Source organism: Tachypleus tridentatus, chromosome 8 (assembly GCF_004210375.1).
Source record: "Tachypleus tridentatus isolate NWPU-2018 chromosome 8, ASM421037v1, whole genome shotgun sequence".
In the NCBI taxonomy this organism is placed as follows: domain Eukaryota; kingdom Metazoa; phylum Arthropoda; class Merostomata; order Xiphosura; family Limulidae; genus Tachypleus; species Tachypleus tridentatus.
In genome coordinates, this window is record NC_134832.1 from 52,625,477 (window position 1) to 52,653,084 (window position 27,608).

General features: G+C 35.7%; 2 protein-coding genes across 4 annotated transcripts in view; one reads left to right on the forward strand and one right to left on the reverse strand.

The window, feature by feature from the left end:
• The window catches only part of LOC143222407 (epithelial sodium channel subunit alpha-like), a 293,985-nt gene that overhangs the window by 148,052 nt on the left and 118,325 nt on the right, over positions 1 to 27,608 (reverse strand). The gene's annotated exons all lie outside the window — the stretch shown is intronic.
• Positions 19,787 to 27,608, forward strand: part of LOC143223844 (regulator of G-protein signaling 7-binding protein A-like) — a 71,996-nt gene continuing 64,174 nt past the window's right edge. The window contains exon 1 of the mRNA XM_076452324.1: positions 19,787 to 19,855. Within this exon, the coding sequence (XP_076308439.1) occupies positions 19,787 to 19,855 (69 nt within the window). The remainder of the gene's footprint in view (positions 19,856 to 27,608) is intronic.

A 27,608-nucleotide genomic window follows, 5' to 3' on the forward strand; every position in this document is an offset into this window, starting at 1 on the left:
TAATGATTGTGTAATTACTATTTGTTATGACTAGTTTTTATTTTATATAAAACAGGTTGCATTACAGTTATACACGGACTACATCGAGTTATTAAAAAGTACTTTACTAGTGACAACTGATTGGATTAACTTCGATCTGTGGTTGACACAAAATAGATTTTGAGTCTGAGTCGAGTTAACAACAACAACAAATTCCCATAAGAAACTTGTGCCCAGTTAATAGTCAATCGACAATTCCGAAGTATGTTTGCCTCGCGGACAAGGACTTGTTTAGCGACAGGCGAAGCATGTGGTTGTTTAAAAGCTCCTTGCCACAGTGACGATAATTTAGCATATGCAAGATTCCAGGATCAGTTTTGTTAAGAATTTGTGGTTCCCAGCATGGCCATGTGTTTAGGGCGCTTGACTCATAATCCCAGCCACACCAAACCTGCTCGCCCTTTCAGCCGTGGGAGCGTCATACAGTGGTAGTCAATCTCATTATTTGTTAGTAAAAGAGTAGCCCAAGAGTTGGCGGTGGGTGGCGATGACTAGCTGCCTTCCCTCCAGTCTTACACTGCTAAATTTGTCATTATCGAATGTTTATTTATACGAAATAATTTTTCCATCCTTGTGCATTATTTTCAACCAGTTTATTCATTATTTGTTAACTTCTTGATATTTTCCACTCATTCACAAAAATCCAATCGTGGTTTTCTTTTTCATTTATTGCTATAGTGTTAGGTACAAATCTGCACAATGGGCTTTAGAGCTATAAGCCTTCAGACTCTCCAACTGTGGTTTAAGTTCGTATATATCTCGTGATGTATTATTACGCTTAATTAATTGTTATGATTTTTAGTAATAATGGCTCATTTATAAAATCATTTCATGATATATCTACGAATCCTATGGGTAAGCAACTGGTTGTTCGAATCGTCTGGAACTACATATTTGAGTTATTATATTAAATCACTTGGGAAATGAACGTGTGGGTCTTCTAGTTGCTATATCCCACTGCCTAAGCAGTAAGTTTTATGTTTTAAGATGCTGAAATTCGAGTTTCAACACCCGTGTTACGAAGAGCACAGACAACCGATGATGTTACCTTTCGTTTAAGAACAAATCTATTTCTTAAATTTTGAATTACTTATTTTTACAGCAAATTCAAAACTGTATTACGCGTTTAGCCATCCTACTGTTTTACAATGATGAAAGTTCTCAAAGACACGATCCATGTCATGAACATGGAGAACACCTGGCTCTTTTATTGTATACATCTTGTTACTGTGGCAGGTTGAGGTGTCGTTACCTCGTTAAGAACACGGAAAGTTTTATGAGGTGGAACCATGGACGAGGGGATTACTACGACATAAATTGTAATAATTTAGAGTAAATTACTACGATTACAAAAGAGACCACAGAAATTGTAATAATTTAGAGTAAATTACTACGATTACAAAAGAGACCACAGAAATTGTAATAATTTAGAGTAAATTACTACGATTACAAAGAGACCACATAAATTGTAATAATTTAGAGTAAATTACTACGATTACAAAAGGGACCACATAAATTGTAATAATTTAGAGTAAATTACTACGATTACAAAGGGACCACAGAAATTGTAATAATTTAGAGTAAATTACTACGATTACAAAAGGGACCACAGAAATTGTAATAATTTAGAGTAAATTACTACGATTACAAAAGAGACCACAGAAATTGTAATAATTTAGAGTAAATTACTACGATTACAAAAGAGACCACAGAAATTGTAATAATTTAGAGTAAATTACTACGATTACAAAAGAGACCACAGAAATTGTAATAATTTAGAGTAAATTACTACGATTACAAAAGAGACCACATAAATTGTAATAATTTAGAGTAAATTACTACGATTACAAAAGAGACCACAGAAATTGTAATAATTTAGAGTAAATTACTACGATTACAAAAGAGACCACATAAATTGTAATAATTTAGAGTAAATTACTACGATTACAAAAGAGACCAGAAATTGTAATAATTTAGAGTAAATTACTACGATTACAAAAGGGACCACATAAATTGTAATAATTTAGAGTAAATTACTACGATTACAAAAGAGACCACAGAAATTGTAATAATTTAGAGTAAATTACTACGATTACAAAAGAGACCACATAAATTGTAATAATTTAGAGTAAATTACTACGATTACAAAAGAGACCACATAAATTGTAATAATTTAGAGTAAATTACTACGATTACAAAGAGACCACATAAATTGTAATAATTTAGAGTAAATTACTACGATTACAAAAGAGACCACATAAATTGTAATAATTTAGAGTAAATTACTACGATTACAAAAGAGACCACAGAAATTGTAATAATTTAGAGTAAATTACTACGATTACAAAAAAGAGACCACAGAAATTGTAATAATTTAGAGTAAATTACTACGATTACAAAAGAGACCACAGAAATTGTAATAATTTAGAGTAAATTACTACGATTACAAAGAGACCACATAAATTGTAATAATTTAGAGTAAATTACTACGATTACAAAAGAGACCACATAAATTGTAATAATTTAGAGTAAATTACTACGATTACAAAAGAGACCACAGAAATTGTAATAATTTAGAGTAAATTACTACGATTACAAAAGAGACCACAGAAATTGTAATAATTTAGAGTAAATTACTACGATTACAAAAGAGACCACAGAAATTGTAATAATTTAGAGTAAATTACTACGATTACAAAAGAGACCACATAAATTGTAATAATTTAGAGTAAATTACTACGATTACAAAGAGACCACATAAATTGTAATAATTTAGAGTAAATTACTACGATTACAAAAGAGACCACAGAAATTGTAATAATTTAGAGTAAATTACTACGATTACAAAAGAGACCACATAAATTGTAATAATTTAGAGTAAATTACTACGATTACAAAAGAGACCACATAAATTGTAATAATTTAGAGTAAATTACTACGATTACAAAAAGGAGACCACATAAATTGTAATAATTTAGAGTAAATTACTACGATTACAAAAGAGACCACAGAAATTGTAATAATTTAGAGTAAATTACTACGATTACAAAGAGACCACAGAAATTGTAATAATTTAGAGTAAATTACTACGATTACAAAGAGAGACCACAGAAATTGTAATAATTTAGAGTAAATTACTACGATTACAAAAGAGACCACATAAATTGTAATAATTTAGAGTAAATTACTACGATTACAAAAGGGACCACAGAAATTGTAATAATTTAGAGTAAATTACTACGATTACAAAGGGACCACAGAAATTGTAATAATTTAGAGTAAATTACTACGATTACAAAAGAGACCACAGAAATTGTAATAATTTAGAGTAAATTACTACGATTACAAAAGAGACCACAGAAATTGTAATAATTTAGAGTAAATTACTACGATTACAAAGAGACCACAAAATTGTAATAATTTAGAGTAAATTACTACGATTACAAAAGAGACCACATAAATTGTAATAATTTAGAGTAAATTACTACGATTACAAAAGAGACCACAGAAATTGTAATAATTTAGAGTAAATTACTACGATTACAAAAGAGACCACATAAATTGTAATAATTTAGAGTAAATTACTACGATTACAAAAGAGACCACAGAAATTGTAATAATTTAGAGTAAATTACTACGATTACAAAAGAGACCACAGAAATTGTAATAATTTAGAGTAAATTACTACGATTACAAAGAGACCACATAAATTGTAATAATTTAGAGTAAATTACTACGATTACAAAGAGACCACAGAAATTGTAATAATTTAGAGTAAATTACTACGATTACAAAAGAGACCACATAAATTGTAATAATTTAGAGTAAATTACTACGATTACAAAAGAGACCACATAAATTGTAATAATTTAGAGTAAATTACTACGATTACAAAGAGACCACATAAATTGTAATAATTTAGAGTAAATTACTACGATTACAAAAGAGACCACATAAATTGTAATAATTTAGAGTAAATTACTACGATTACAAAAGGGACCACAGAAATTGTAATAATTTAGAGTAAATTACTACGATTACAAAAGAGACCACAGAAATTGTAATAATTTAGAGTAAAATTACTACGATTACAAAAGAGACCACAGAAATTGTAATAATTTAGAGTAAATTACTACGATTACAAAAGAGACCACAGAAATTGTAATAATTTAGAGTAAATTACTACGATTACAAAAGAGACCACATAAATTGTAATAATTTAGAGTAAATTACTACGATTACAAAAGAGACCACATAAATTGTAATAATTTAGAGTAAATTACTACGATTACAAAGAGAGACCACAGAAATTGTAATAATTTAGAGTAAATTACTACGATTACAAAAGAGACCACAGAAATTGTAATAATTTAGAGTAAATTACTACGATTACAAAAGAGACCACATAAATTGTAATAATTTAGAGTAAATTACTACGATTACAAAAAGAGACCACATAAATTGTAATAATTTAGAGTAAATTACTACGATTACAAAAGGGACCATAAATTGTAAATAAATTATTACGTAATAATTTAGAGTAAATTACTACGATTACAAAGAGACCACAGAAATTGTAATAATTTAGAGTAAATTACTACGATTACAAAAGAGACCACATAAATTGTAATAATTTAGAGTAAATTACTACGATTACAAAGAGACCACAGAAATTGTAATAATTTAGAGTAAATTACTACGATTACAAAAGAGACCACATAAATTGTAATAATTTAGAGTAAATTACTACGATTACAAAGAGAGACCACATAAATTGTAATAATTTAGAGTAAATTACTACGATTACAAAGGGACCACATAAATTGTAATAATTTAGAGTAAATTACTACGATTACAAAAGGGACCACAGAGAATTGTAATAATTTAGAGTAAATTACTACGATTACAAAAGAGACCACAGAAATTGTAATAATTTAGAGTAAATTACTACGATTACAAAAGAGACCACAGAAATTGTAATAATTTAGAGTAAATTACTACGATTACAAAGAGACCACATAAATTGTAATAATTTAGAGTAAATTACTACGATTACAAAAGAGAGACCACATAAAATTGTAATAATTTAGAGTAAATTACTACGATTACAAAAGAGACCACATAAATTGTAATAATTTAGAGTAAATTACTACGATTACAAAAGGACCACAGAAATTGTAATAATTTAGAGTAAATTACTACGATTACAAAAGAGACCACAGAAATTGTAATAATTTAGAGTAAATTACTACGATTACAAAAGAGACCACATAAATTGTAATAATTTAGAGTAAATTACTACGATTACAAAGAGGACCACATAAATTGTAATAATTTAGGGTAAATTACTACGATTACAAAATTTAGACCACATAAATTGTAATAATTTAGAGTAAATTACTACGATTACAAAGAGACCACAGAAAATTGTAATAATTTAGAGTAAATTACTACGATTACAAAAGAGACCACAAAATTGTAATAATTTAGAGTAAATTACTACGATTACAAAGAGACCACACAGAAACTGTGTAATAATTTAGGTAAATTATTACGATTACAAAAAGAGACCACAGAAATTGTAATAATTTAGGGTAAATTACTACGATTACAAAAGAGACCACATAAATTGTAATAATTTAGAGTAAATTACTACGATTACAAAGGAGACCACATAAATTGTAATAATTTAGAGTAAATTACTACGATTACAAAAGGGACCACAGTGAAATTGTAATAATTTAGAGTAAATTACTACGATTACAAAGGGACCACAGAGTAAATTTACGATAATAATTTAGAGTAAATTACTACGATTACAAAAGAGACCACAGAAATTGTAATAATTTAGAGTAAATTACTACGATTACAAAAGAGACCACAGAAATTGTAATAATTTAGAGTAAATTACTACGATTACAAAAGAGACCACAGAAATTGTAATAATTTAGAGTAAATTACTACGATTACAAAAGAGACCACATAAATTGTAATAATTTAGAGTAAATTACTACGATTACAAAAGAGACCACATAAATTGTAATAATTTAGAGTAAATTACTACGATTACAAAAGGGACCACAGAAATTGTAATAATTTAGAGTAAATTACTACGATTACAAAAGAGACCACAGAAATTGTAATAATTTAGAGTAAATTACTACGATTACAAAAAGAGACCACAGAAATTGTAATAATTTAGAGTAAATTACTACGATTACAAAAGAGACCACAGAAATTGTAATAATTTAGAGTAAATTACTACGATTACAAAAGAGACCACAGAAATTGTAATAATTTAGAGTAAATTACTACGATTACAAAAGAGACCACAGAAATTGTAATAATTTAGAGTAAATTACTACGATTACAAAGAGACCACATAAATTGTAATAATTTAGAGTAAATTACTACGATTACAAAAGGGACCACATAAATTGTAATAATTTAGAGTAAATTACTACGATTACAAAGGGACCACAGAAATTGTAATAATTTAGAGTAAAATTACTACGATTACAAAAGAGACCACAGAAATTGTAATAATTTAGAGTAAATTACTACGATTACAAAGAGACCACAGAAATTGTAATAATTTAGAGTAAATTACTACGATTACAAAGAGACCACAGAAATTGTAATAATTTAGAGTAAATTACTACGATTACAAAGAGACCACAGAAATTGTAATAATTTAGAGTAAATTACTACGATTACAAAGAGACCACATAAATTGTAATAATTTAGAGTAAATTACTACGATTACAAAAGGACCACATAAATTGTAATAATTTAGAGTAAATTACCGATTACAAAAGGGACCACGATAACATTGTAATAATTTAGAGTAAATTATTACGATTACAAAAGGGACCACAGAAATTGTAATAATTTAGAGTAAATTACTACGATAACAAAAGGGACCACAGAAATTGTAATAATTTAGAGTAAATTACTACGATTACAAAAGAGACCACAGAAATTGTAATAATTTAGAGTAAATTACTACGATTACAAAAGAGACCACAGAAATTGTAATAATTTAGAGTAAATTACTACGATTACAAAAGAGACCACAGAAATTGTAATAATTTAGAGTAAATTACTACGATTACAAAAGGGACCACAGAAATTGTAATAATTTAGAGTAAATTACTACGATTACAAAAGAGACCACAGAAATTGTAATAATTTAGAGTAAATTACTACGATTACAAAAGAGACCACAGAAATTGTAATAATTTAGAGTAAATTACTACGATTACAAAAGAGACCACAGAAATTGTAATAATTTAGAGTAAATTACTACGATTACAAAAGGGACCACATAAATTGTAATAATTTAGAGTAAATTACTACGATTACAAAAGGGACCACAGAAATTGTAATAATTTAGAGTAAATTACTACGATTACAAAAGAGACCACAGAAATTGTAATAATTTAGAGTAAATTACTACGATTACAAAAGAGACCACAGAAATTGTAATAATTTAGAGTAAATTACTACGATTACAAAAGAGACCACAGAAATTGTAATAATTTAGAGTAAATTACTACGATTACAAAGAGACCACATAAATTGTAATAATTTAGAGTAAATTACTACGATTACAAAAGAGACCACATAAATTGTAATAATTTAGGTAAATTACTACGATTACAAAGGGACCACAGAAATTGTAATAATTTAGAGTAAATTATTACGATTACAAAAGGGACCACAGAAATTGTAATAATTTAGAGTAAATTACTACGATTACAAAAGGGACCACAGAAATTGTAATAATTTAGAGTAAATTACTACGATTACAAAAGAGACCACAGAAATTGTAATAATTTAGAGTAAATTACTACGATTACAAAAGAGACCACAGAAATTGTAATAATTTAGAGTAAATTACTACGATTACAAAAGAGACCACAGAAATTGTAATAATTTAGAGTAAATTACTACGATTACAAAAGAGACCACTGTATATAAACCTTAAATACGAAATTAAACTGACACGTACGAACCACATAAAGTGAGAACATAAATCTTTATTTTCCATCCTATGTATTTTACTCAGTCACACTTTCCGTACGCCATTTTAATAAGATATTAAAGAACAAAGTCACTTTTAACTAAAGCGATGTATGCACTTAAAAGCAAAGATGACTTATAACCGGAAGTGTTTTTTCCACACTAATCGATCTTATTTATGTCTTGAAGTAGCCACTTGTGCCTCTGATACTCTATTAATGCCAAACGAAGCATGTTTAAGCCTAAAATGTGCAGAAGAACGAAGCCCAGTGAAGTGTAATAAGGTATTCAACGTGCTTGGCCAGAATATATCGCCATGCACCTGGTTCAAAAACGTAATTTAAATTTTTATCGCGTACGTGCACCTGCTTCGTATATAAAGCGCACTGATACATTTTTTTAATTCGTGGGCATACCTTATTATTTTCTACATGCAAGTGTGACACCAGCTATCATATTGCATTCTTAATGTATCCTTCCGAACTTTGCTAGAAAAAAAAAAACAACACAAAACGTTTATTCAATTACACGCTTGACTGAAACAACAAAAAGATTCAATTAAAGTTGAGGGTGAACCATAATTGTACACTTGAAAAAAATATTTTTTTTTCTTTTAAAATCCTCTCCCAGCATGACATTCTTTTATCGTGAGGTTTTGTATCAGTCTGTGAGTATGTATTTATTTAGTATTTATGAATGCTTTAAGTTCTTTCTAAGTGGTATTTTTTAAGGGCTTTATAAAGCTAAGAGTTGTGGTTTGGTCCTTATAGTAGGCATGATACTGACAGCCCAGTTTATGACACTGAGCGTAACAATGAAGGAGTGTCTGATCATTGTTTTACGCAAAATAACGGGGCTTGGTTTGAATTCCGCGCGAATCTACACGAGGGCTATCTGCGCTAGTCGTCCCTAATTCAGCTTCAGCAGAGTAAGACTAGACGGAAGGCAGCTAGTCATCAGCACCCACCGCCAACTCTTGGGCTACTCTTTTACCAACGAAAAGTGAGATTGACCAAACATTATAACGCCCCCACGGCTGAAAGTGCGAACATGTTTGGTGTGACCGGGATTCGAACCCGTGACCCTTGGCTTACGAATCGAGCGCCTTAACACCTGGCTATCCCAAGTCACAAATAACAGGGTTTGATCATTAGTGCAGTCTTTGAATTTTTCAGAAAATTACAGTTCTAATAAAATCTCACGAGAAGGAAGCTAATTTAATTTATATATACACACATGGACTATAACTTAAGTGTAGTTTAAACGTTTCGACCCATAAATATGATTTTCGGGTTGTATTTAGCGATATCGTACATGATCTTGACAGACATGTAAACGAACAGAAAACCGACGACGTTTCTCTGTGTACGATCCCTGGTTTTGTATCTCTCTGCTTCTGTTTTTGAAGACACTCTATCGAATAGGAAGAAGTCAAGGACCGATGTAACGACCTATACGTGTGTCTCAGCTATTGTAACTGGATCTTTCGCCTGTCAGTTGTTATATATAGCCGTGAGAACTATCATTTATTTTCCGCCCACTGTTCCGCATCTGCCGATCCTTGGGATCTGCGGGTAATTACTGTGAAAGCGTCTTTCCTTTTGTGTAGCTCGCGCTTCATATTGGTCATTGCGTATGCACTAACTAGTTCCTTCTTCGAGTATGAATGTGATCGGACAGTCAAAACTTTGTTATTATGAGGCGACAATACAAACTCATGATGTACGAGATGTGACTATTTGTTAACTAGTTTTAGGCATTTTCTACTTTTATCGAGGAAGGGGGGAGTTTTATATCTGAAATGGCCCTACACGCTTCTGAAGATACAGTTCAGGAGAGATGGTACAGTGAAAGTTTAGGAGAGAAAATATCCAAACGGATAAAGCTCCACGAGGAATTATTTATCTGGATAAACCAGAAATTTCGGGAACAAATTAATTTTGTTATCCGATACCGGCTAGTGTTTGTGACAAATTAATTAAAATATAATAATAACTAACACACACACAACAATCGCGGTCAAATCATAATACAACAGTGCTTCTATAAATACAAGTTTGTTTGTTTTTAAATACTACAAAATAATTCTAATCTTACAGACCAAAATCAACAAGTCCACATCTTAGGCCTAATGTTAGTTAAGCCTTTACTGAGTACGGATGCCCGTCATGGCATAGTTGTTAAGGCGCTCGATTCGTATTCTGAGGGTTGCTGGTTCGAATCCCCGTTACACCAAACGTGCTCGCTATTTTAGCCGTGGGGGCGTTATAATATTACGGTCAATTCCACTATTCGTTGGTAAAAGAGTAGCCCCACAGTTGGCGGTGGGTGGTGATGACTAGCTGCCTTCCCTCTAGTCTTACACTACTAAATTAGGGACGGCTAGCGCAGATAGCCCCTCATGTAGCTTTGCGCGAATTAAAAAACAAACAAACAATACTGAGTGCGGCTTGTATTCGATAAATAGATAAAATAACTTGTGTACATTTTTTTCTTATTTGTTTTAGTGTAATTAGAGCTAACTACCAATAAATAAATAATGTTATTCTACGACCTAACTTTAGAATTTTTGAACTCTTTGTTTGCGGCTTGTGTGAGCCTGCTTTCCTCTTCGTGCGTAAAGATTCGCGAATTTTTACGTCGGACCATTCTAAATGTTGCGCACAAGATCCTTGCATCATATGATGTCAACAGCAGGTGAAAGACCAAAGACTATTATATTTACACCGTCCTACTGTTTACGTCCGTTGAATAAGCTCGCGCACTTACGCTTGTAGATGGTAAGGTGCGCGCATATATTTAGAAGAGAAAATTTGAGTGTTCTTGAGGTTAACCATGGCGTTCTCAGAAAAATCAGTGTTCTTAAGGTTAACCATGGCGTTCTTAGAAAAATCAGTGTTCTTAAGGTTAACCATGGCGTTCTCAGTAAAACCGGTGAGATAGGATTGCGTGGATATTTTGATTTTTAGGAATGTAATTAAAACAATTTGTGAGAACTTTATCATAAAATTAGTAAATCATGTCAACAATTCATGATTAAAGATTCATTATAAACGTCACGTTTATTTTCAAACAGCCAATCATCAGTAGGCCCGGCATGGCCAAGCGTGTTAAGGCGTGCGACTCGTAATCTGAGGATCGCGGGTTCGCACCCCGTCACGCCAAACATGCTAGCTCTTTCAGCCGTGGGGGCGTTATAAAGTGACCGTCAATTTCACTATTCGTTGGTAAAAGAGTAGCCCAAGAATTGGCGGTGGGTGGTGATGACTAGCTGCCTTCCCTCTAGTCTTACACTGAGAAATTATGGACGGCTAGCACAGATAGCCCTCGAGTAGCTTTGCGCGAAATTCAAAAAAACAAACAAACAAATCATCAGTATTCGGAGATAAAGAGGAAACATTGCAGCTAGCAGCGCCTCCTATGTCTATTTTAATGTATTTTCTGTCATTTCGTTCTGTGCTCTTGATTGGTAGTTTCTAGTTCAATGCAGTTTTGCACCAAAAACGTAGGCATGACGTAAGAAAAACAACTTCCAAACGACTTTTCCATCTGACTGGATTTTGCGCTGTCATTAATTCTTTAACCCAAACGCTAAGGTTAAGATGTTGAGATAAGATTTCAAAATTGCTTCCATGAGTTCTGGGTGTAATTCTTGACTTCACCAATTCTCATTTGTTTGTTGTTGTTTTTTGTTGTTTTTTTAATTTCGCGCAAAGCTATACGAACTATTCGTAACCTGAGGGTCGAGGGTTCGAATTCTCTTCACACCAAACGTGCTCGCTTTTTCAGCCGTGGGGACGTTATAATGTGACGGTAAAAGAGAAGCCCAAGAGTTGGCGGTGGGTGGTGATGACTAGCTGCCTTTCCTCTAGTCTTACACTGCTAAATTAGGGACAGATAGCCCTCGAGTAGCTTTGTGCGAAATTCAAAAACAAAAGCAAAAAAAGCCTTTCCTCTAGTCTTGCTGATTTAGGAGCGGCTAGCGTGAAATTAAAAAAAACAACAAACAGTCATGAGAGACCAAAGCGTGTTAAAGTAAGATGTGATAGAATTTAAAAAATAATAAGGAAATCACCTTTCGGAAATCTAGTATTTATATATAGGTAGAGAGAAGACAGTAAGTAATGTGCAATGTCGATTAAGATTTGACGTCAAGATGTCACGTGTCTAGCGGTACACCGTATATGTTGTTCACGATAATAAGAAATGTAATATATCTTTAGGAGAACATTTAGCGGTTGTAGTTACGCAAGAACATTTCATACCGATGTTTTAACATCAGGAAATTCCAGATCATGTGACACAGATATGTTATTTGCAAGACTGTTTGTAATTTGCAACAACCAGGACTTTGAACGTGAAAAAAACAACAAAAAACCCTGAGAATTTAAAGGGGAAAAATCTTTAGAAATGCTTACAACTCATAATTTGTAGATGTTTCAATTCCTGGTATATAAAACATCTTACATGCACGGCTGCATGATTTAACCATACACAGAAACATGACTTTAATCACAAGGACATGACTCTGAACATGCTCAAGAACATGATTTTTATCTCAATAACATGATTTTTATCAAAACCAAGAACATGAAAAATCACGCATTTTCTAAATGTTCAAAAGAACGTGATTGTAATTATTTTGCAGTGTTTCTTAAGTATTCGTTTTGTAGGTTCGTAGGTTCGGCATGGTCAAGTGGTTAAGGCACTTTATTCGTAATCCCAAACATATACATTTACATTGTCATAGATGTGTGTTACATGACTCATTAAGTGTCTTTTATTCATTGTATCATTATAACGGTAGGTTGGTTACAAAGGGAGTACACGGATACCTGTTGTGTTATTTTATCCCTTTTGTTGTAATTTTTTAACAAGGTGGTATTTTGCAATGTTTTCTCTCCATATGCTAATTATTTAACTAGTGTTTTATTTTATGTATTTTTGTTTATACCCTCTCTTTGAGGTGGGATAATAAAGAGAAAAAACAACTTTATTCGTAATCTGAGGGTCGCGGGTTCGAATCCCCGTCGCACCAAACATGCTCGCCCTTTCAGCCTCGAGGGGGTTATAATGGTACGATCAATCTACTTTTCGTTGGTAAAAGAGAAGCCCAAGAGTTGGCGGTGGGTGCTGATAACTAGCTGCCCTCCCTCTAGTCTTACACTGCAAAATTAGGGACGACTAACGCAGATAACTCTCGTGTAGCTTTGCGCGAAATTCAAAACAAACCAATCCTTGTAGGTTTGTACTTAATATGTCGGCTAAAAATTAAAAAAAAAAAATATATCGCTGTTATCACAAAAGTTTAAAAGCTGTTATCTAGTTTCTAATATTTATGGTCAATAGTTATTTTAGCCATGCCGTATAGCTTTGACACGTTGAAGTTAAATATTTAAATCATGTTAGAACATTCAGCCCTATTCATACTGCTGCTCTACCTTAAAAAGGCGAAATTGCTTGACTTGAATGTAAACGTGAAACGTTATTCAAATTCCCGACAAAGCAACGCATATCGCAAATAAACATGCACATTTCCAGTAAAAGCAGCTCAACATGTTACAGTTTGCTAACCCCCAGGGGACAACTTCGAAGGGCAACTCGGGGACTTGGTTAGTATAGTGAGAAGTTCCACTATATTGTTTACCAGTTTTGGTTTTTTCATTATTCAATAAACAGTAATTAATTTATTAGTGTTAAAGACCCTGATCGTATGGCCTACGTTACTGAATAAGGACGTTATTTCTTACCCTACAGGCTTGTTTGTTTCAGAGGGGGACGCCTGGCATGGTCTAGCGCGTTAAGGCGTGCGCTTCGTAATCTGAGGGTCGCGGGTTCGCGCCCGAGTCGCGCCAAACATGCTCGCCCTCCCAGCCGTGGGGGCGTTATAATGTGACGGTCAATCCCACTTTTCGTTGGTAAAAGAGTAGCCCAAGAGTTGGCGGTGGGTGGTGATGACTAGCTGCCTTCCTTCTAGTCTTCCACTGCTAAATTAGGGACGGCTAGAACAGATAGCCCTCGAGTAGCTTTGTGCGAAATTCCAAAACAAACAAACAATTGTTTCAGAGGGAAGCCACAATGATCTATGTGCTGTGTCCACGGCGACCAATCGAAACAAAACCAAGATCGTAACGTTCTAAGACCGTAAACTGACCACTGTCCAGTTTTTTTGGTTTTTTTTTTAACCACACTCTCTGTATGAAGTGTTTCTTTCACTTCTCGTTTAACACTCCAGGCTTTGTTTTCCCGTTAAGTTAGTTTTTATTTTTTGGATATTGTCACCCAACAGTTGACTGACCCCATTTTGACATGTTTCGTTTCTTTACATTGTTTAAATTAATGTATTTCTTTTCTTCTTATTGGTTAAACTCTCACTGTGCAGTGTAACATTCCATATAGTTTAAATCATTTGGATTGGTTTGTTTGTTCTTGTTAAACTCGAATATGTGCGACGGACTATCTCTTCTGTGCCAACCACGGGTATTGAAACCTGCTGGCCTAGAGGCTAGGACACTTGATTCGCAATCTGTGCGTCTCGGGTTCGATTCCCTAATCACCAAACATACTAGTCGTTATAATGTGACAGTCAATCTCATTTGTAGTTGGAAAAGAGTAGCTCAAGAGTAGGCGGTGGGTGGTGATGATTAGCTGCTTTGCTTTTAGTCTGTCACTGCTAAATTAGCTTTGCCCAAAATTCAGAGCCAACCGAAAACCGGTTTGTAGCCTCCAGATTTTCCCGCTAATCCATTGGAGTTTTATGGATAACTGATGTGCCTATTTACGTGTATTATTATTATTAGAATTATGGTTATACGTCACCAGTCACCTTGAGTGAGCGACTTCGATTTATTTCATTTCTAACGTTTATTTCAGTGCAAAACTAACACATGGATGGTTTAAACAGAACTATCTCTTTAATACAATTATCACAAATCTGTCACTTAGGCCAGTTATGTGTATTGTCGGTTCACTCAATCTCAAACAAAACAGACTATATACATAATAGGGCTAAAGGCTTGTTTACGCTATTTCTCAAGGACCCGTAACAGTTTCAGTGGATATATAATCTCGTACCACTATAAATATATAAACGTTCTTTTTATGGTCTTGCCACACTTCAAATATATACAAATAGTAATAGTTTAGGACCAGTGTTATTTAACACTGACGATTAAAGAAAAAAGAAGGCTTCGCTTCGTATAGTGTGTTTAGACCATTCAGCCTCATTACTGATTCACTTCCGTCATCAATGCGAGTTTATTTTGCCAATGTACTGGACGCTTCACTTCCGAAAAGAGAAACAAGAAACACATTAAATAAACCCTAGTCAATGCCCTAAACACATCTCTTCTTGAGCGTGGATTTTCGCTGTTTTTAAACCCGAACAGCCTTCTCGGAAGGAAGGGGACCGATTTACACTACGTTGTTATTTCTGGGACTAAGCGAAACAAGTAACGACATCCACCTGGTGGAGAAGACTGGTGCTTAAGAGAGTTTTAAAATAAACATCTTAATGTTAAGTGTATACAAATCTTTATTCTTGGTCACTTACATTTTTTTTGTTATTGCTTATTTTGCTAAGTTTGTGAAAAAAGGCCAAGTGTTAATACGTATGGGGAGGGAAAACATACAGATGTTATTTATTAGAAATTGGAGTCAGCACTAGAATAGTTGGAGAGTTTGTGGAAATAGATGGCTGGAGATAACAAACAATAACAGTCAGCAATGCTATTTATCCATAGTGTTAATCTATACCACCACTAGTGTGAGTCTTAAAGCACAAAACGCCAAAACTCGAGTTTCGATATCCGTGGTGAGCAGAACATGGATATAGCTCATTGTGTAGCTTTGCGCGCTAACTGCAGACTTACGTTGTTGGAACTTAGTCGTACGTGAATATATCCGTGTTTTCACTGCTTTAAAGCAGGATTTTCCGACTTAAGGCACGTATTGAAAATATAAACATTACTAAATTAATCAGTCCAGGTATACTACGTTTGGTTGAAGACCGCTTAAAAGGACGTTTGTCAAAACAGGGGAATCCAAATTAAAATAAATCGTCCATTAAACCTAATGACACAAATCACTCCACACTGTATTTTGTCTTTCAGCAGTCGTCATTATGAGTTTTACACAACTTTGTGGGACAGCGGTAGTTTAGAGTATAACTCTAAAATCCAGGGTTCGATTCCCCGAGGTGGACATAGCAGATATTTCAAATTGACCTTGCACTAAAATATCCAAAGCATTACATCAAACTGTTGTATGTGTGTGTGTAAAAGTCTGCCCTCGGATAGGACAGCGACAAATACCCAAACGTACAACCCTAAAATCCGGGGTTCGATTCCCCGAGGCGGACATAGCAGATAGTCCAGTGTGACTCTCAAACGTTCAGATGGTCAAGAGTTGTACGTGAGATTTGTTAGTATAAACCGTATTAAGATTCTAAGACGTATTTATTATTTGCCATATCGTACGCCTGGTTTGACATTTGTAACCAAAGAATCACGAGCAGTATGAAGAAAACCAATCACAGTCTGAAATTAAATTAAAAAAAAAAAATCACTGTTATTTAATGTCAAACGTATTGGTTTCATTGCTTCTCCAGGTTTAAGCATTCAACAACCTATTACTAAATGTGTGTAATAGATATGTTCAGTTAGAAGCCAATGAAATGCATAATTTCTCTTTATGTTTCGAAGTACGTGAGATGAATGAATCTTAACAACAGTATTTAATTAGTACAAAATCACGTGAGGGTTTCGATGCCCACGATTGGTAGAGAAGAGATAGGCTCTGTACTCAATAAACAAACAAAATCTCGTATGTATTATTCACGCCAATGTTTCTTTCTTTTTGAGAGAGAGTGGCTGAGTAAGTAGAAGGTGTTTTGTTTTCGCATAAAATTGGAAAAGTGGATTTTTGATGATTCAACAAATAAGTGTATCTTGTCGACATGCGAGGATACGCAACTTAAATACGTTCTGCACATAGTACTTGTCGATGCAAGAGGCATCTGTTGACGCTCTATGAAACTAAAACTGGAGCAAAAAAACACAAAACCTGCACGCTTCTTTCCCTTCCAAGTCAGTAAAATACTGATGCTTCTTTCTCCGATACAGTTTTCTAAATTAATCAGAATAATTTTAAAGAAGTAAAACAAAAGCAATTCGAACCAAAATTCTAAAAACATTTCTGTGTAAACATCGAAACAGTTGTTGTATTTAACGTAGAGTGAATATTTAGATAGTTTATCTCTACGATGATCGACATCTTAACAAAATCGCTTTTTAAATATATGAATAATAGAGAAAAAACATATTTTTTTGTAATAATTTGGGGCTATAATAATCGCTCTAATTTGACATTTGAACGTTTTTAAATAAAGCCTTTAAATTACATAAAATAGTTTAAACCTTCAGTGGCCCAGCATGGCTAGGTGGGTTGAACTGTTTGACTCGTATTCTGAGGATTACGGGTTCGAATTCCCGTCGCACCAAACATGCTCGCCTTTTCAGCTGTGGAGGCGTTATAAAATGACGGTCAATCCCACTATTCGTTGGTAAAAGTGTAGCCCAAGAGTTGGTGGTGGGTGGTAATGACTAGCTGCCTTCTCTCTAGTATTACACAGCTAAATTATGGGCGGCTAGCGCAGATAGTGGCACAGCATGGTCAGGTGGGTTAAGGCGTGTGACTCTTAATCCGAGGGTCGCGGGTTCGCATCCCCGTCGCACCAAACGTGCTCGCCTTTTCAGCCGTGGCGTTATAATGTGACGGTCAATCCCACTATTCGTTGGTAAAAGTGTACCCCAATAGTAGGCAGTGGGTGTTGATGACTAGCTGGCTTTTCTCTAGTCTCACACTGCTAAATTACGGACGGCTAGCGCAGATAGCCCTCGAGTAGCTTTGCGCGAAATTCAAAACAAGCCAAACCAAGCCTAAACATCCATGTATTGTTTGGTTCTTTTATAGCAAAACTACATTGGTCTCTCTGTTATGCCCATCGCGGGAATCGTACCCCGGATTTCAGTATTGTAAGTCAGTAGACTTACCACTGTCCCACTGAGGAACGTGTAGGTATTATGTTGTATGTAACAGTAATATATAGTTTTTTGTTTTTTTCCAATGAAAACTAATTCATCTCATTATAATATAAATTCTAAATTATGATTAATATTAAATGTTTATATATATATGTGTACGCAGAAACGTTTTTATAAATTCAAAGTTTAAGTTATAATTATTTCTAATGTGCTTTTAACATTGTTATACCTTCATTTCAATTTCGTGATTTCGTTTAGTCTGATAGATCATCTATAAAAAGGATTTGTCGAGCTTCACGAAAGATGGCTTTAATAATCTTGAAGTTCAGATAGCCGTGTTCTTCTCACACACATACACACAGGTATATGTATATATATATACATATTTATAAGGAGTTCATTCCGTATGATCTATCGTCATTATTTCTATTCCTGTTGAATATCACATCAACGTGAACGTATAATGAACTCTGGTCTTATTGGATCATTCCTCTGGACTATATTGTAAGCCATACTTAATGAACGGGGAAATGAAATTAACAGAAGGCCATCTTGTTTGTCCTCATGCACGTGCTTCACGTAATGAAACTTGCATTAATATATACTTTAGGAACGTTACTTTAATTCGTTCTCTAGAGCCATGGAATGAAAAGGCTCATTAGTTTGGTAAAGTCCCACATCTGGCGTTTCATTTAGTTGTATTACAATTACCGCACTTAAGAGTTGACAAACCACTTCTCAATTATGAAAGAATTAAAAGGCATAGTAGGCCTTCTAGCCTTAGAAGTTTGTTTTACTACTTTTGTCTTGGTTTAAAGATCTTATAATTAATATATATTGCTATTGGACGAATGATATTTCGATTAATTATGGTGGATGTTTTTAAAAGTTCCAGTTGGTCTCTATCTGATCTCAACAGCTAGTGGTGAGTTATCATCTCAGACATGATGTTTTGGTATAATTTTAACTGACTCTGCCAAGCTAGGACTTGCTGCATTATCTCTCTCCGTCTCTCTTGAAGTAAATATCTTATTCTTGCTTTTAAAGCTGCACAATAAGCCTTCTGCATCCTGTCAACAGTAGGGAATCGAACTTCGGATTCTTGGATAGTAAATTGTGAAATGTACATGAACAGGTGTGCGTAATAATAGTCACAAAATGTATACCAATTTAATTTCATAAACTTATTTAAGTTTATTTAAGACTAAAACTACTGTGGTTTTCGCTGTATAAGACGCACGCCTATTTTCAAAGCTATGAAAAATATTTTCGCAGTTATCATTTGTTTATTTGTTCAACACCAACATAATCATTGATTATTATTTAGAATGCTTCAAAAGTAGTGTCCATAGTAAAATCAGATGTTGCTCTTTCATACATTTACATCAAAACATTGTTCATTCATTATGAAAACTTTTAAAATCTTTCCCATCACTGAATTCGCTAAAAACAAGTTCTGAAAGTTCTCTCTCAATTATCCTCAAATTGTATAATCTTTGGTACCATTAAGACAGATTTCACATCACATTTTTAAATACATTTTTTGTGGGTTTTTTTATGGATATGACTCGATTATTGTCAGTAAAATGTCTAATTTAAGTTAAAGAAAGGTACCCCTAACGGAACACTGTTCTACAGTCGTTTCCCATAACAATCCATTTTCTTTAGCCTATGAGAAAATGAAAACAAGCCCAGGGAAGTGTAAAGGTTCATCTTCCCAGTTTCTAGTCCTTGCTGTACAAGGTGCGGTAGGCCAAGGGAGGCATAAAATATTTGCCCTTCGGTATATGGGACGCAGGGCGGTTTTGAGACGTCCCATTTTTGGGAAAAAAGGGCTTTTTATATACCGAAAAATACGGTATTTCCTTGCAAATTGTTGAACCCACGTAAATTTTACGTATTTTCTCATGAACGTAGACCATAATTTTGTTACAGAGAAATACATAGTTCAAACTGACCCAATGTTGACTTAAAAGTGTTCGACGAAACCGAATTTAAAATAATACGTTATATAAAATTCAGAAGTTTAAACAAGACGGAATCATTACTAGTCGTGGCACATGAAATTCTTTCAGACAGGATTGAAGTAAATCAATCTATAATAGTCCTACCTGCCCCTATTTGTAGCTACGTTTCTGTACGCCCCAAGTGTGGGGCGCGCATATACGTTATTCGATTTTAGGACTCACCAGGACCCGTACTAGACTACCCTCGAATTGAAATTCCTTTAGCCAAGGGGCCTGGCATGGCCAAGCGCGTAAGGCGTGCGACTCGTAATCCGAGGGTCGCGGGTTCGAGCCCGCGTCGCGCTAAACATGCTCGCCCTTTCAGCCGTGGGGGCGTATAATGTGACGGTCAATCCCACTATTCGTTGGTAAAAGAGTAGCCCAAGAGTTGGCGGTGGGTGGTGATGACTAGCTGCCTTCCCTCTAGTCTTACACTGCTAAATTAAGGACGGCTAGCACAGATAGCCCTCGAGTAGCTTTGTGTGAAATTCAAAACAAACAAACAAACCTTTAGGCGAGATTATAGCAAATTAACACAAGACCTTGTGCGTGGTCAAATACATCGGTCAAACTGTAATAAGGTTTCAAATCGTTCAAGTCATGGTGAAGTTATAAACTAAAAGTTTTTGTTTGAAAAAAACAAAGAAACTAGGAGTCGTTTTAGAGACTTTATGTCGCGGCTAAAAATTGCAGAAAATAATGTTTGTTGCAAATATATAATACATGTATCGCTTCACGTGTTTTCAATATATCGACACGTGGTCTCCTTGAATTTCTCAACTTTACTAATACTTGTCACCGTAAATTTCATCAGTGAAATGGAACTTTGATTATTCAACACCCATCTCTGTCCCTTCCATACATTCCACCAAACCCCAAGATCCACTTCCTTCAGTTCTGGGTGCGGGCATTTCCTTGGATACATCTATTTCTTCCACCCTAAGATGCAAAATGATTATTCGTTCACGTCCTCAGTCGCTGGAATCCTCTTCCAACAGCAAAGACCTGCTCAATCGACCCAGAGCAGGATCCATGGAGGTCGATAGACCTTCCTTCAATAAAGACAATAAAGAAAAAAGACTTGATCGTAAACAGAAGGGTTTTCTACCCAATTGCCACACACGTTATTAAAATGGCCACCTTTATACAATGGAACTGTCGAGGTTTACATTCTAATCTGGATGACATTGAAACGCTGATTGCTTCCTACCATCCTGAAACCTGTTAATACAGTCAACTTTTGTGGTGGACAAGTCCATGGAGGGGTGGCTCTGTTGGTTGAACAGCATGTGCCCACCCTGTCTTGCCACTCGACACACCCTTGGAGGTCATACGATCACTGTTTGTTCTCTCTACCTGTCACCTGGAGAGACCTATGATCAATCAGACCTTGATGCCATCATTGAACAGTTGCTGTCTTCCTCCTTTTAATCCTGGAGGACTTTAATGGACATCATCTCCTCTGGGGAAGTGCTGATATTGATAGGAGGGGTTGCTCCATGGGGTATATGCTCTCTGATTACAACCTTTTACTTTTCAATAGTGGCTCTTCCACTTACTTTCATGCACCTAGTCAGTCCTTTGCTGCTATTGATCTCTCAATTTGCTCCCCTTTATTATTCTCTCATTTTTCATGGAGGGTTAACAATGACCCACGAGACAGTGATCCTTTTCCTATAATTTTGAGAGACACTGGCCGTGGTCGAAGCCACCCGACCCGCGTGCCCTGGTAGAAGCTGGATCGAGTAATCTGGTACTCTTTCACTGCTCTCGCAGAACTTGTCCTGCCATTGTCTGTAAGCCATCAGTAGATGACTGTGTGGCAGCAGTAACTGACTGTATTATACAAGCAGCTGCTCAGTGTATTTCTAAAACCTCAACACGTTTTCTACGATATTCTTGTCTATGGTGGAATCCTGCCTGCCACATGGCACGGAAGGCTCAAAAACGGGCCTGCGATACTTTTCGTAGGTATCTCACATTCTCGCACCGCGTCGCTTTTCAGCAGGCTCGTGCGCATGCTCGGTGGGTAAGACGTCACAGCCAGAAGGACTCTTGGATTAAGTTAACAACCAGCATATATTCTACCACCAGTTCCAAAGTCATATGAGAGAAGATTCAAAAGGCCAGTGGGCAATGTAATTCTGTCCTCCTCTCGATCTTGCTCTCTGATGGCCAAGAATTAGCTGATACCGGAGATCGCTGATACTCTCGGTGAAAGCTTGTGGCAGGTATCTAGCACTTATGCTTCTTCCACTACCTTCTTAGCCATCAAGACTCGGGCAGGGTGATCAACTCTTTCCTTTCGAGCTGATTGTCACTATGTCTGTAATCGTCCCTTTACACTGGTGGAACTCAGACTGACTCTTCATCGGTCTGGCAGTACATCGGTTGGACCTGATGATGTACATTATGAAATGCTGCACCATCTATCTCCAGCTTCTCTTGTTATTCATCTGATTTTTAGCTGGATCTTGCAGGATATTGTTTTTCCTAATGCTTGGCTCTAGGCTATTGTCCTACCTTTCTCTAAGCCTGGGAAGGATCCCAAGATTACTTCAAACTACCGTCCAATTTTTTTTACGAGCTGCCTCTGTAAGACCTTAGAGAGGACGGTTAATACTCCTCTTGTTTGGTTCCTGGAATCAAACAACCTTCTCTCGCCCACCCAGTGTGGGTTCCAAGACAACGCTCCACCATCTGATCTCTACTATGCTAAAGATATATCGTGCTCTTATTCAATCGAAACTAGACCATGAATTACTGGTCTATGGGCTTAAAGATGCTGGACCCCGTTCAGCATCAAGGACTTCAGCTCTGCACTGGGGCTTTCTGCACTTCCCCAGTTCAGAGCTTATACACAGAGTCTCATGAACCATCTTTGCACCTCTGCCGTTTGAAACTGTCTTTACTAAATGCTTCAAAACTTTATTCCTTACCAAAGCACCACCTGGGGTTGTGTTTTTCCTCCTCAGTGGGCCATACTTTTCAGAACAGATGATCTGGTTTGTTCCTTTTGGCCTTCGTATCCAGGCGCAGTTGGATGAATTGGGTCTGTCTTTGGATAACATTGCTGTATCCACTGGTCAGCCCATCCCACCATGGTTTCTTACAGTCCCCAAATGTGACCTATCCTTAAGCCATCTGAGAAAAGCAGACACTCCTGATTGGAAGTACTGTCAGTTATTTGTTGAATATCGTTCGAACCATCTTTCCATTCATATTTATACAGATGGTTAGAAATCAGGTGATTCTGTGGGCTCTGACATGGTTTGTTGTGGTTCAGTGGTTGCGCGCAGAATCCCCTCTACAGCTTCTGTGTTCACTGCTGAACTGTACGCCATTTCTCTTGTCCTGGATCACGTAGAAGCTGAGCAGTAGTTCTCTACTGGTCCTGGAATCACTTCACGTTAGTTCACACCCTGTTCTCGCCGATATTCAAAACCGACTACCCCATTTTTTTTCTTTAACATATTTTTTGGATACCGGGCCACGTTGGTATTCGCGGGAACGAGCTCGCCGACACTGCAGCTAAATCTATCTGTTCTGGCACTATCACTGCTGTGCCTGTTCCATACGTGGACTATGGTCCTGTATATTAAAGGCTCAGCTCCGTGCCTGTTGGCAGTTGACTCGGAGTGAACAACGTGAAAACAAGCTTTTCAAAATAAAACCCTATATTGGACTTTGGCCGTCTTGCTTCCGTGAGGATCGGAAAGAGGAACTTGTTCTAACTAGACTACGCATTGGTCTCAGTTTTTTAACTCATCGTTTTCTTTTATCTGGAACTATTGCACCAGTGTGTAGTTTGTGTAACACTCAAATCACTGTAAGCCACATTTTACTTTCTTGTCGTTGTTACGACTCTCAACGACGGCACTATTTTAAACATGTTCTGTCCCAAGGTTTGTCCATAACATTAGACAGTGTTATTGATGATGGTGACACTGTCCACCTTGAAAAAGTTTTCAGTTTTTTAAAGGCCATTAATCTTTTTAATGTCATTGAAGTGTTTTAAATTTCTAATTATACCTTTTTAATGTGGTTCCCTTTGAAGAATCACAATCTCTCTAGTTCCATTTGAAATTAGAAAATGGCCGTAATGTTAAATGACTCGACACCAGGACTGGAAAGGTCAACTTCAGGTGACTAACGCTGCTGTTTGAACTTACCCGTTAGTCGTCCCATGAGTCATGATAATTACAGTTGCGCTACAGAAATCCTTTACAACTTTGTATTGTTGTAGTTTTTCTCTTACTGCTGTAGACAAGATGTAAACATTGGTTTTAATGTTATTTATGTTTTTGATTCAAGAATTATACCTTGTTTTTTTTTATCTTAATTTCTTTTTTATGTATTTTTAATACTTTTAATTTAATTTTAACTTTCTACCGGATGTTTGACGCAGATAGCATAGTTGCTTTGCTCCATAAAACAGACCAACCAACCAGACATCTCTGTGTAAATACCAATTAGATGAACACTAATTGTTCCAGACATCTCCATGTAAAGACCCATTGATGAACACTAATTGTTCCAGACATCTCTATGTAAGACCCACTTGATGAACACTAATTGTTCCAGACATCTCTTTGTAAAGCCCTATTAGATGAAGACACTAATTTGTTCCAGACATCTCTATGTAAAGACCTACTTGATGAACACTAATTGTTCCACACATCTCTTTGTAAAGCCCTACTTGATGAATACTAATTGTACCCAGACATCTCCATGTAAAGACCTATTAGATGAACACTAATTGTTCCAGACATCTCTGTATGTAAAGACCTACTTGATGAACACTAATTGTTCCAGACATCTCTTTTGTAAAGACCCTACTTGATGAACACTAATTGTTCCAGACATCTCCATGTAAAGACCTATTAGATGAACACTAATTGTTCCAGACATCTCTATGTAAAGACCTATTAGATGAACACTAATTGTTCCAGACATCTCTATGTAAAGACCTACTTGATGAACACTAATTGTTCCAGACATCTCCATGTAAAGACCTATTAGATGAACACTAATTGTTCCAGACATCTCTATGTAAAGACCTACTTGATGAACACTAATTGTTCCAGACATCTCCATGTAAGAGACCTATTAGATGAACACTAATTGTTCCAGACATCTCTATGTAAAGACCTACTTGATGAACACTAATTGTTCCAGACATCTCCATGTAAAGACCTATTAGATGAACACTAATTGTTCCAGACATCTCTATGTAAAGACCTACTTTGATGAACACTAATTGTTCCAGACATCTCTATGCAAAGACCCTACTTGATGAACTTTAATTGTTCCAGACATCTCTATGTAAAGACCCTACTTGATGAACACTAATTGTTCCAGACATCTCCATGTTAAGACCCACTTGATGAACACTAATTGTTGTTCCAGACATCTCTATGTAAAGACCTCTACTTGATGAACACTAATTGTTCCCGAGACATCTCTATGTGTAAGCCCTACTTGATGAACACTAATTGTTCCAGACATCTCCATGTATGGTAAGACCCACTTGATGAACACTAATTGTTCCAGACATCTCTATGTAAAGACCCACTTGATGAACACTAATTGTTCCAGACATCTCTGTGTAAAGACTACTTGTTCCATGAACCACTGATTGTTTCAAGACATCTCATGTGTAACAGACCCACTTGATGAACACTAATTTGTTCCAGACATCTCTATGTAATGACAGACCACTTGATGAACACTAGATTGTTCCAGACATCTCTGTGTAAAGACTGCACCATTGATGAACACTAATTGTTCCAGACATCTCTGTGTGATAAGACCTAATCTTGATGAACACTAATTGTTCCAGACATCTCTATGTAAGATGAACACTTGATGAAGGACATCTCTAATTGTTCCAGACATGTATATGTAAAGACCTGTTCACTTGATGAACACTAATTGACATCTTAGACATCTCTCTTTGATAACAGGTTCCACATCTGATGAACACTTAATCCCACGTTCCAGACATCTCAAAGACCCACGCTTGAATCATTTTTAATTCCCAGACATCTATCAGAGACCCACTTCAAATCGACCTATAATCAGATGAACACTAACCTGTTCCAGACACTTCATCGGACACTGGTGAGATGACGCCGACATTTTTATTGTAGTATATGTGGACACGACTAATTGTTCCAGTATTCATCTCATCATGTAAAGACCTACTTGATGAACACAATGTTGTCATGTATGTGGTATCCAGACATCTGGACCTGCCGGCATGTAAAGACCCACTTGATGAACACTAATTTGAACCAGACATCTCTATGTAAAGACCCACTTGGATACGGGACATGCCATGGGGACCGATGAACACTAATTGTTCCAGAACATCCTCTCTATGTAAAGACCCACTTGATGGAACACTATGAAACAATTGTTCCAGACATCTCCTATGTAAAGACTTGACTTTGATGAACACTGAAATTGTTCCAGACATCTCTATGTAAAGACCTACTTGATTAGCAGACACTAATTGTTCCAGACATCTCTATGCTTAAGAGACCCCACTTGATGAACCTATTACTAATTGTTCCAGACATGTATGTGTAAATGACCACCACTTAGATGAACACTAATTGTTCCAGACATGTATGTGTGTGTAAAGACCCACTTGATGAACACTAATTGTTCCCAGACATCTCCATGTAAAGACCACCACTTGATGAACACTAATTGTTCCAGACATCTCTATGTAAAGACCCACTTGATGAACACTAATTGTTCCAGACATCTGTATATTGACTCTGTGTAAAGACCTACTTGACAGAACACTAATTGTTCCCGGAACATCTCTGTGTAAAGACCTACTTGATGAACACTAATTGTTCCAGACATCTCTATGTAAAGAACCTACTTGATGAACACTAATTGTTCCAGACACATCTCCATGTTAAGACCCAATTTGATGAACACCATTGTTCCAGACATCTCTGGCACAAAGACCTGTTTGATGAACACCTCAATTGTTCCAGACATGTCTATGTAAAGACCACTTGATGAACACTAACTGTTCCAGACATCTCCATGTAAAACATCTGGTTGTGATGAACACTAATTGTTCCAGACATCTCTATGTAAAGACCCACCCTTGATGAACAATTACCCGTTCCAAGACACTTCCATGTGCTAAGACACTCACCTCTGATGAACACCATTGTTCCAGACATCTCTTATGTAAAGACACTGTGTCCACTTGATGAACACTAATTGTTCCAGACATCTCTATGTAAAGACCCACCCTGATGCAAACACTCATTGTTCCAGACATCTCCCCATGTAAAGACCTATTAGATGAACACTGCAATTGTTCCAGACATCTCGTGTAAAAAAGACCCACTTGATGAACACCACCGTTCCAGACATTACTACCTGATGTAAAAGACATCTACTCTGATGAACAATTCACTGTTCCAGACATCTCTAGAAGATACTTAATTGTTCCAGACATCTC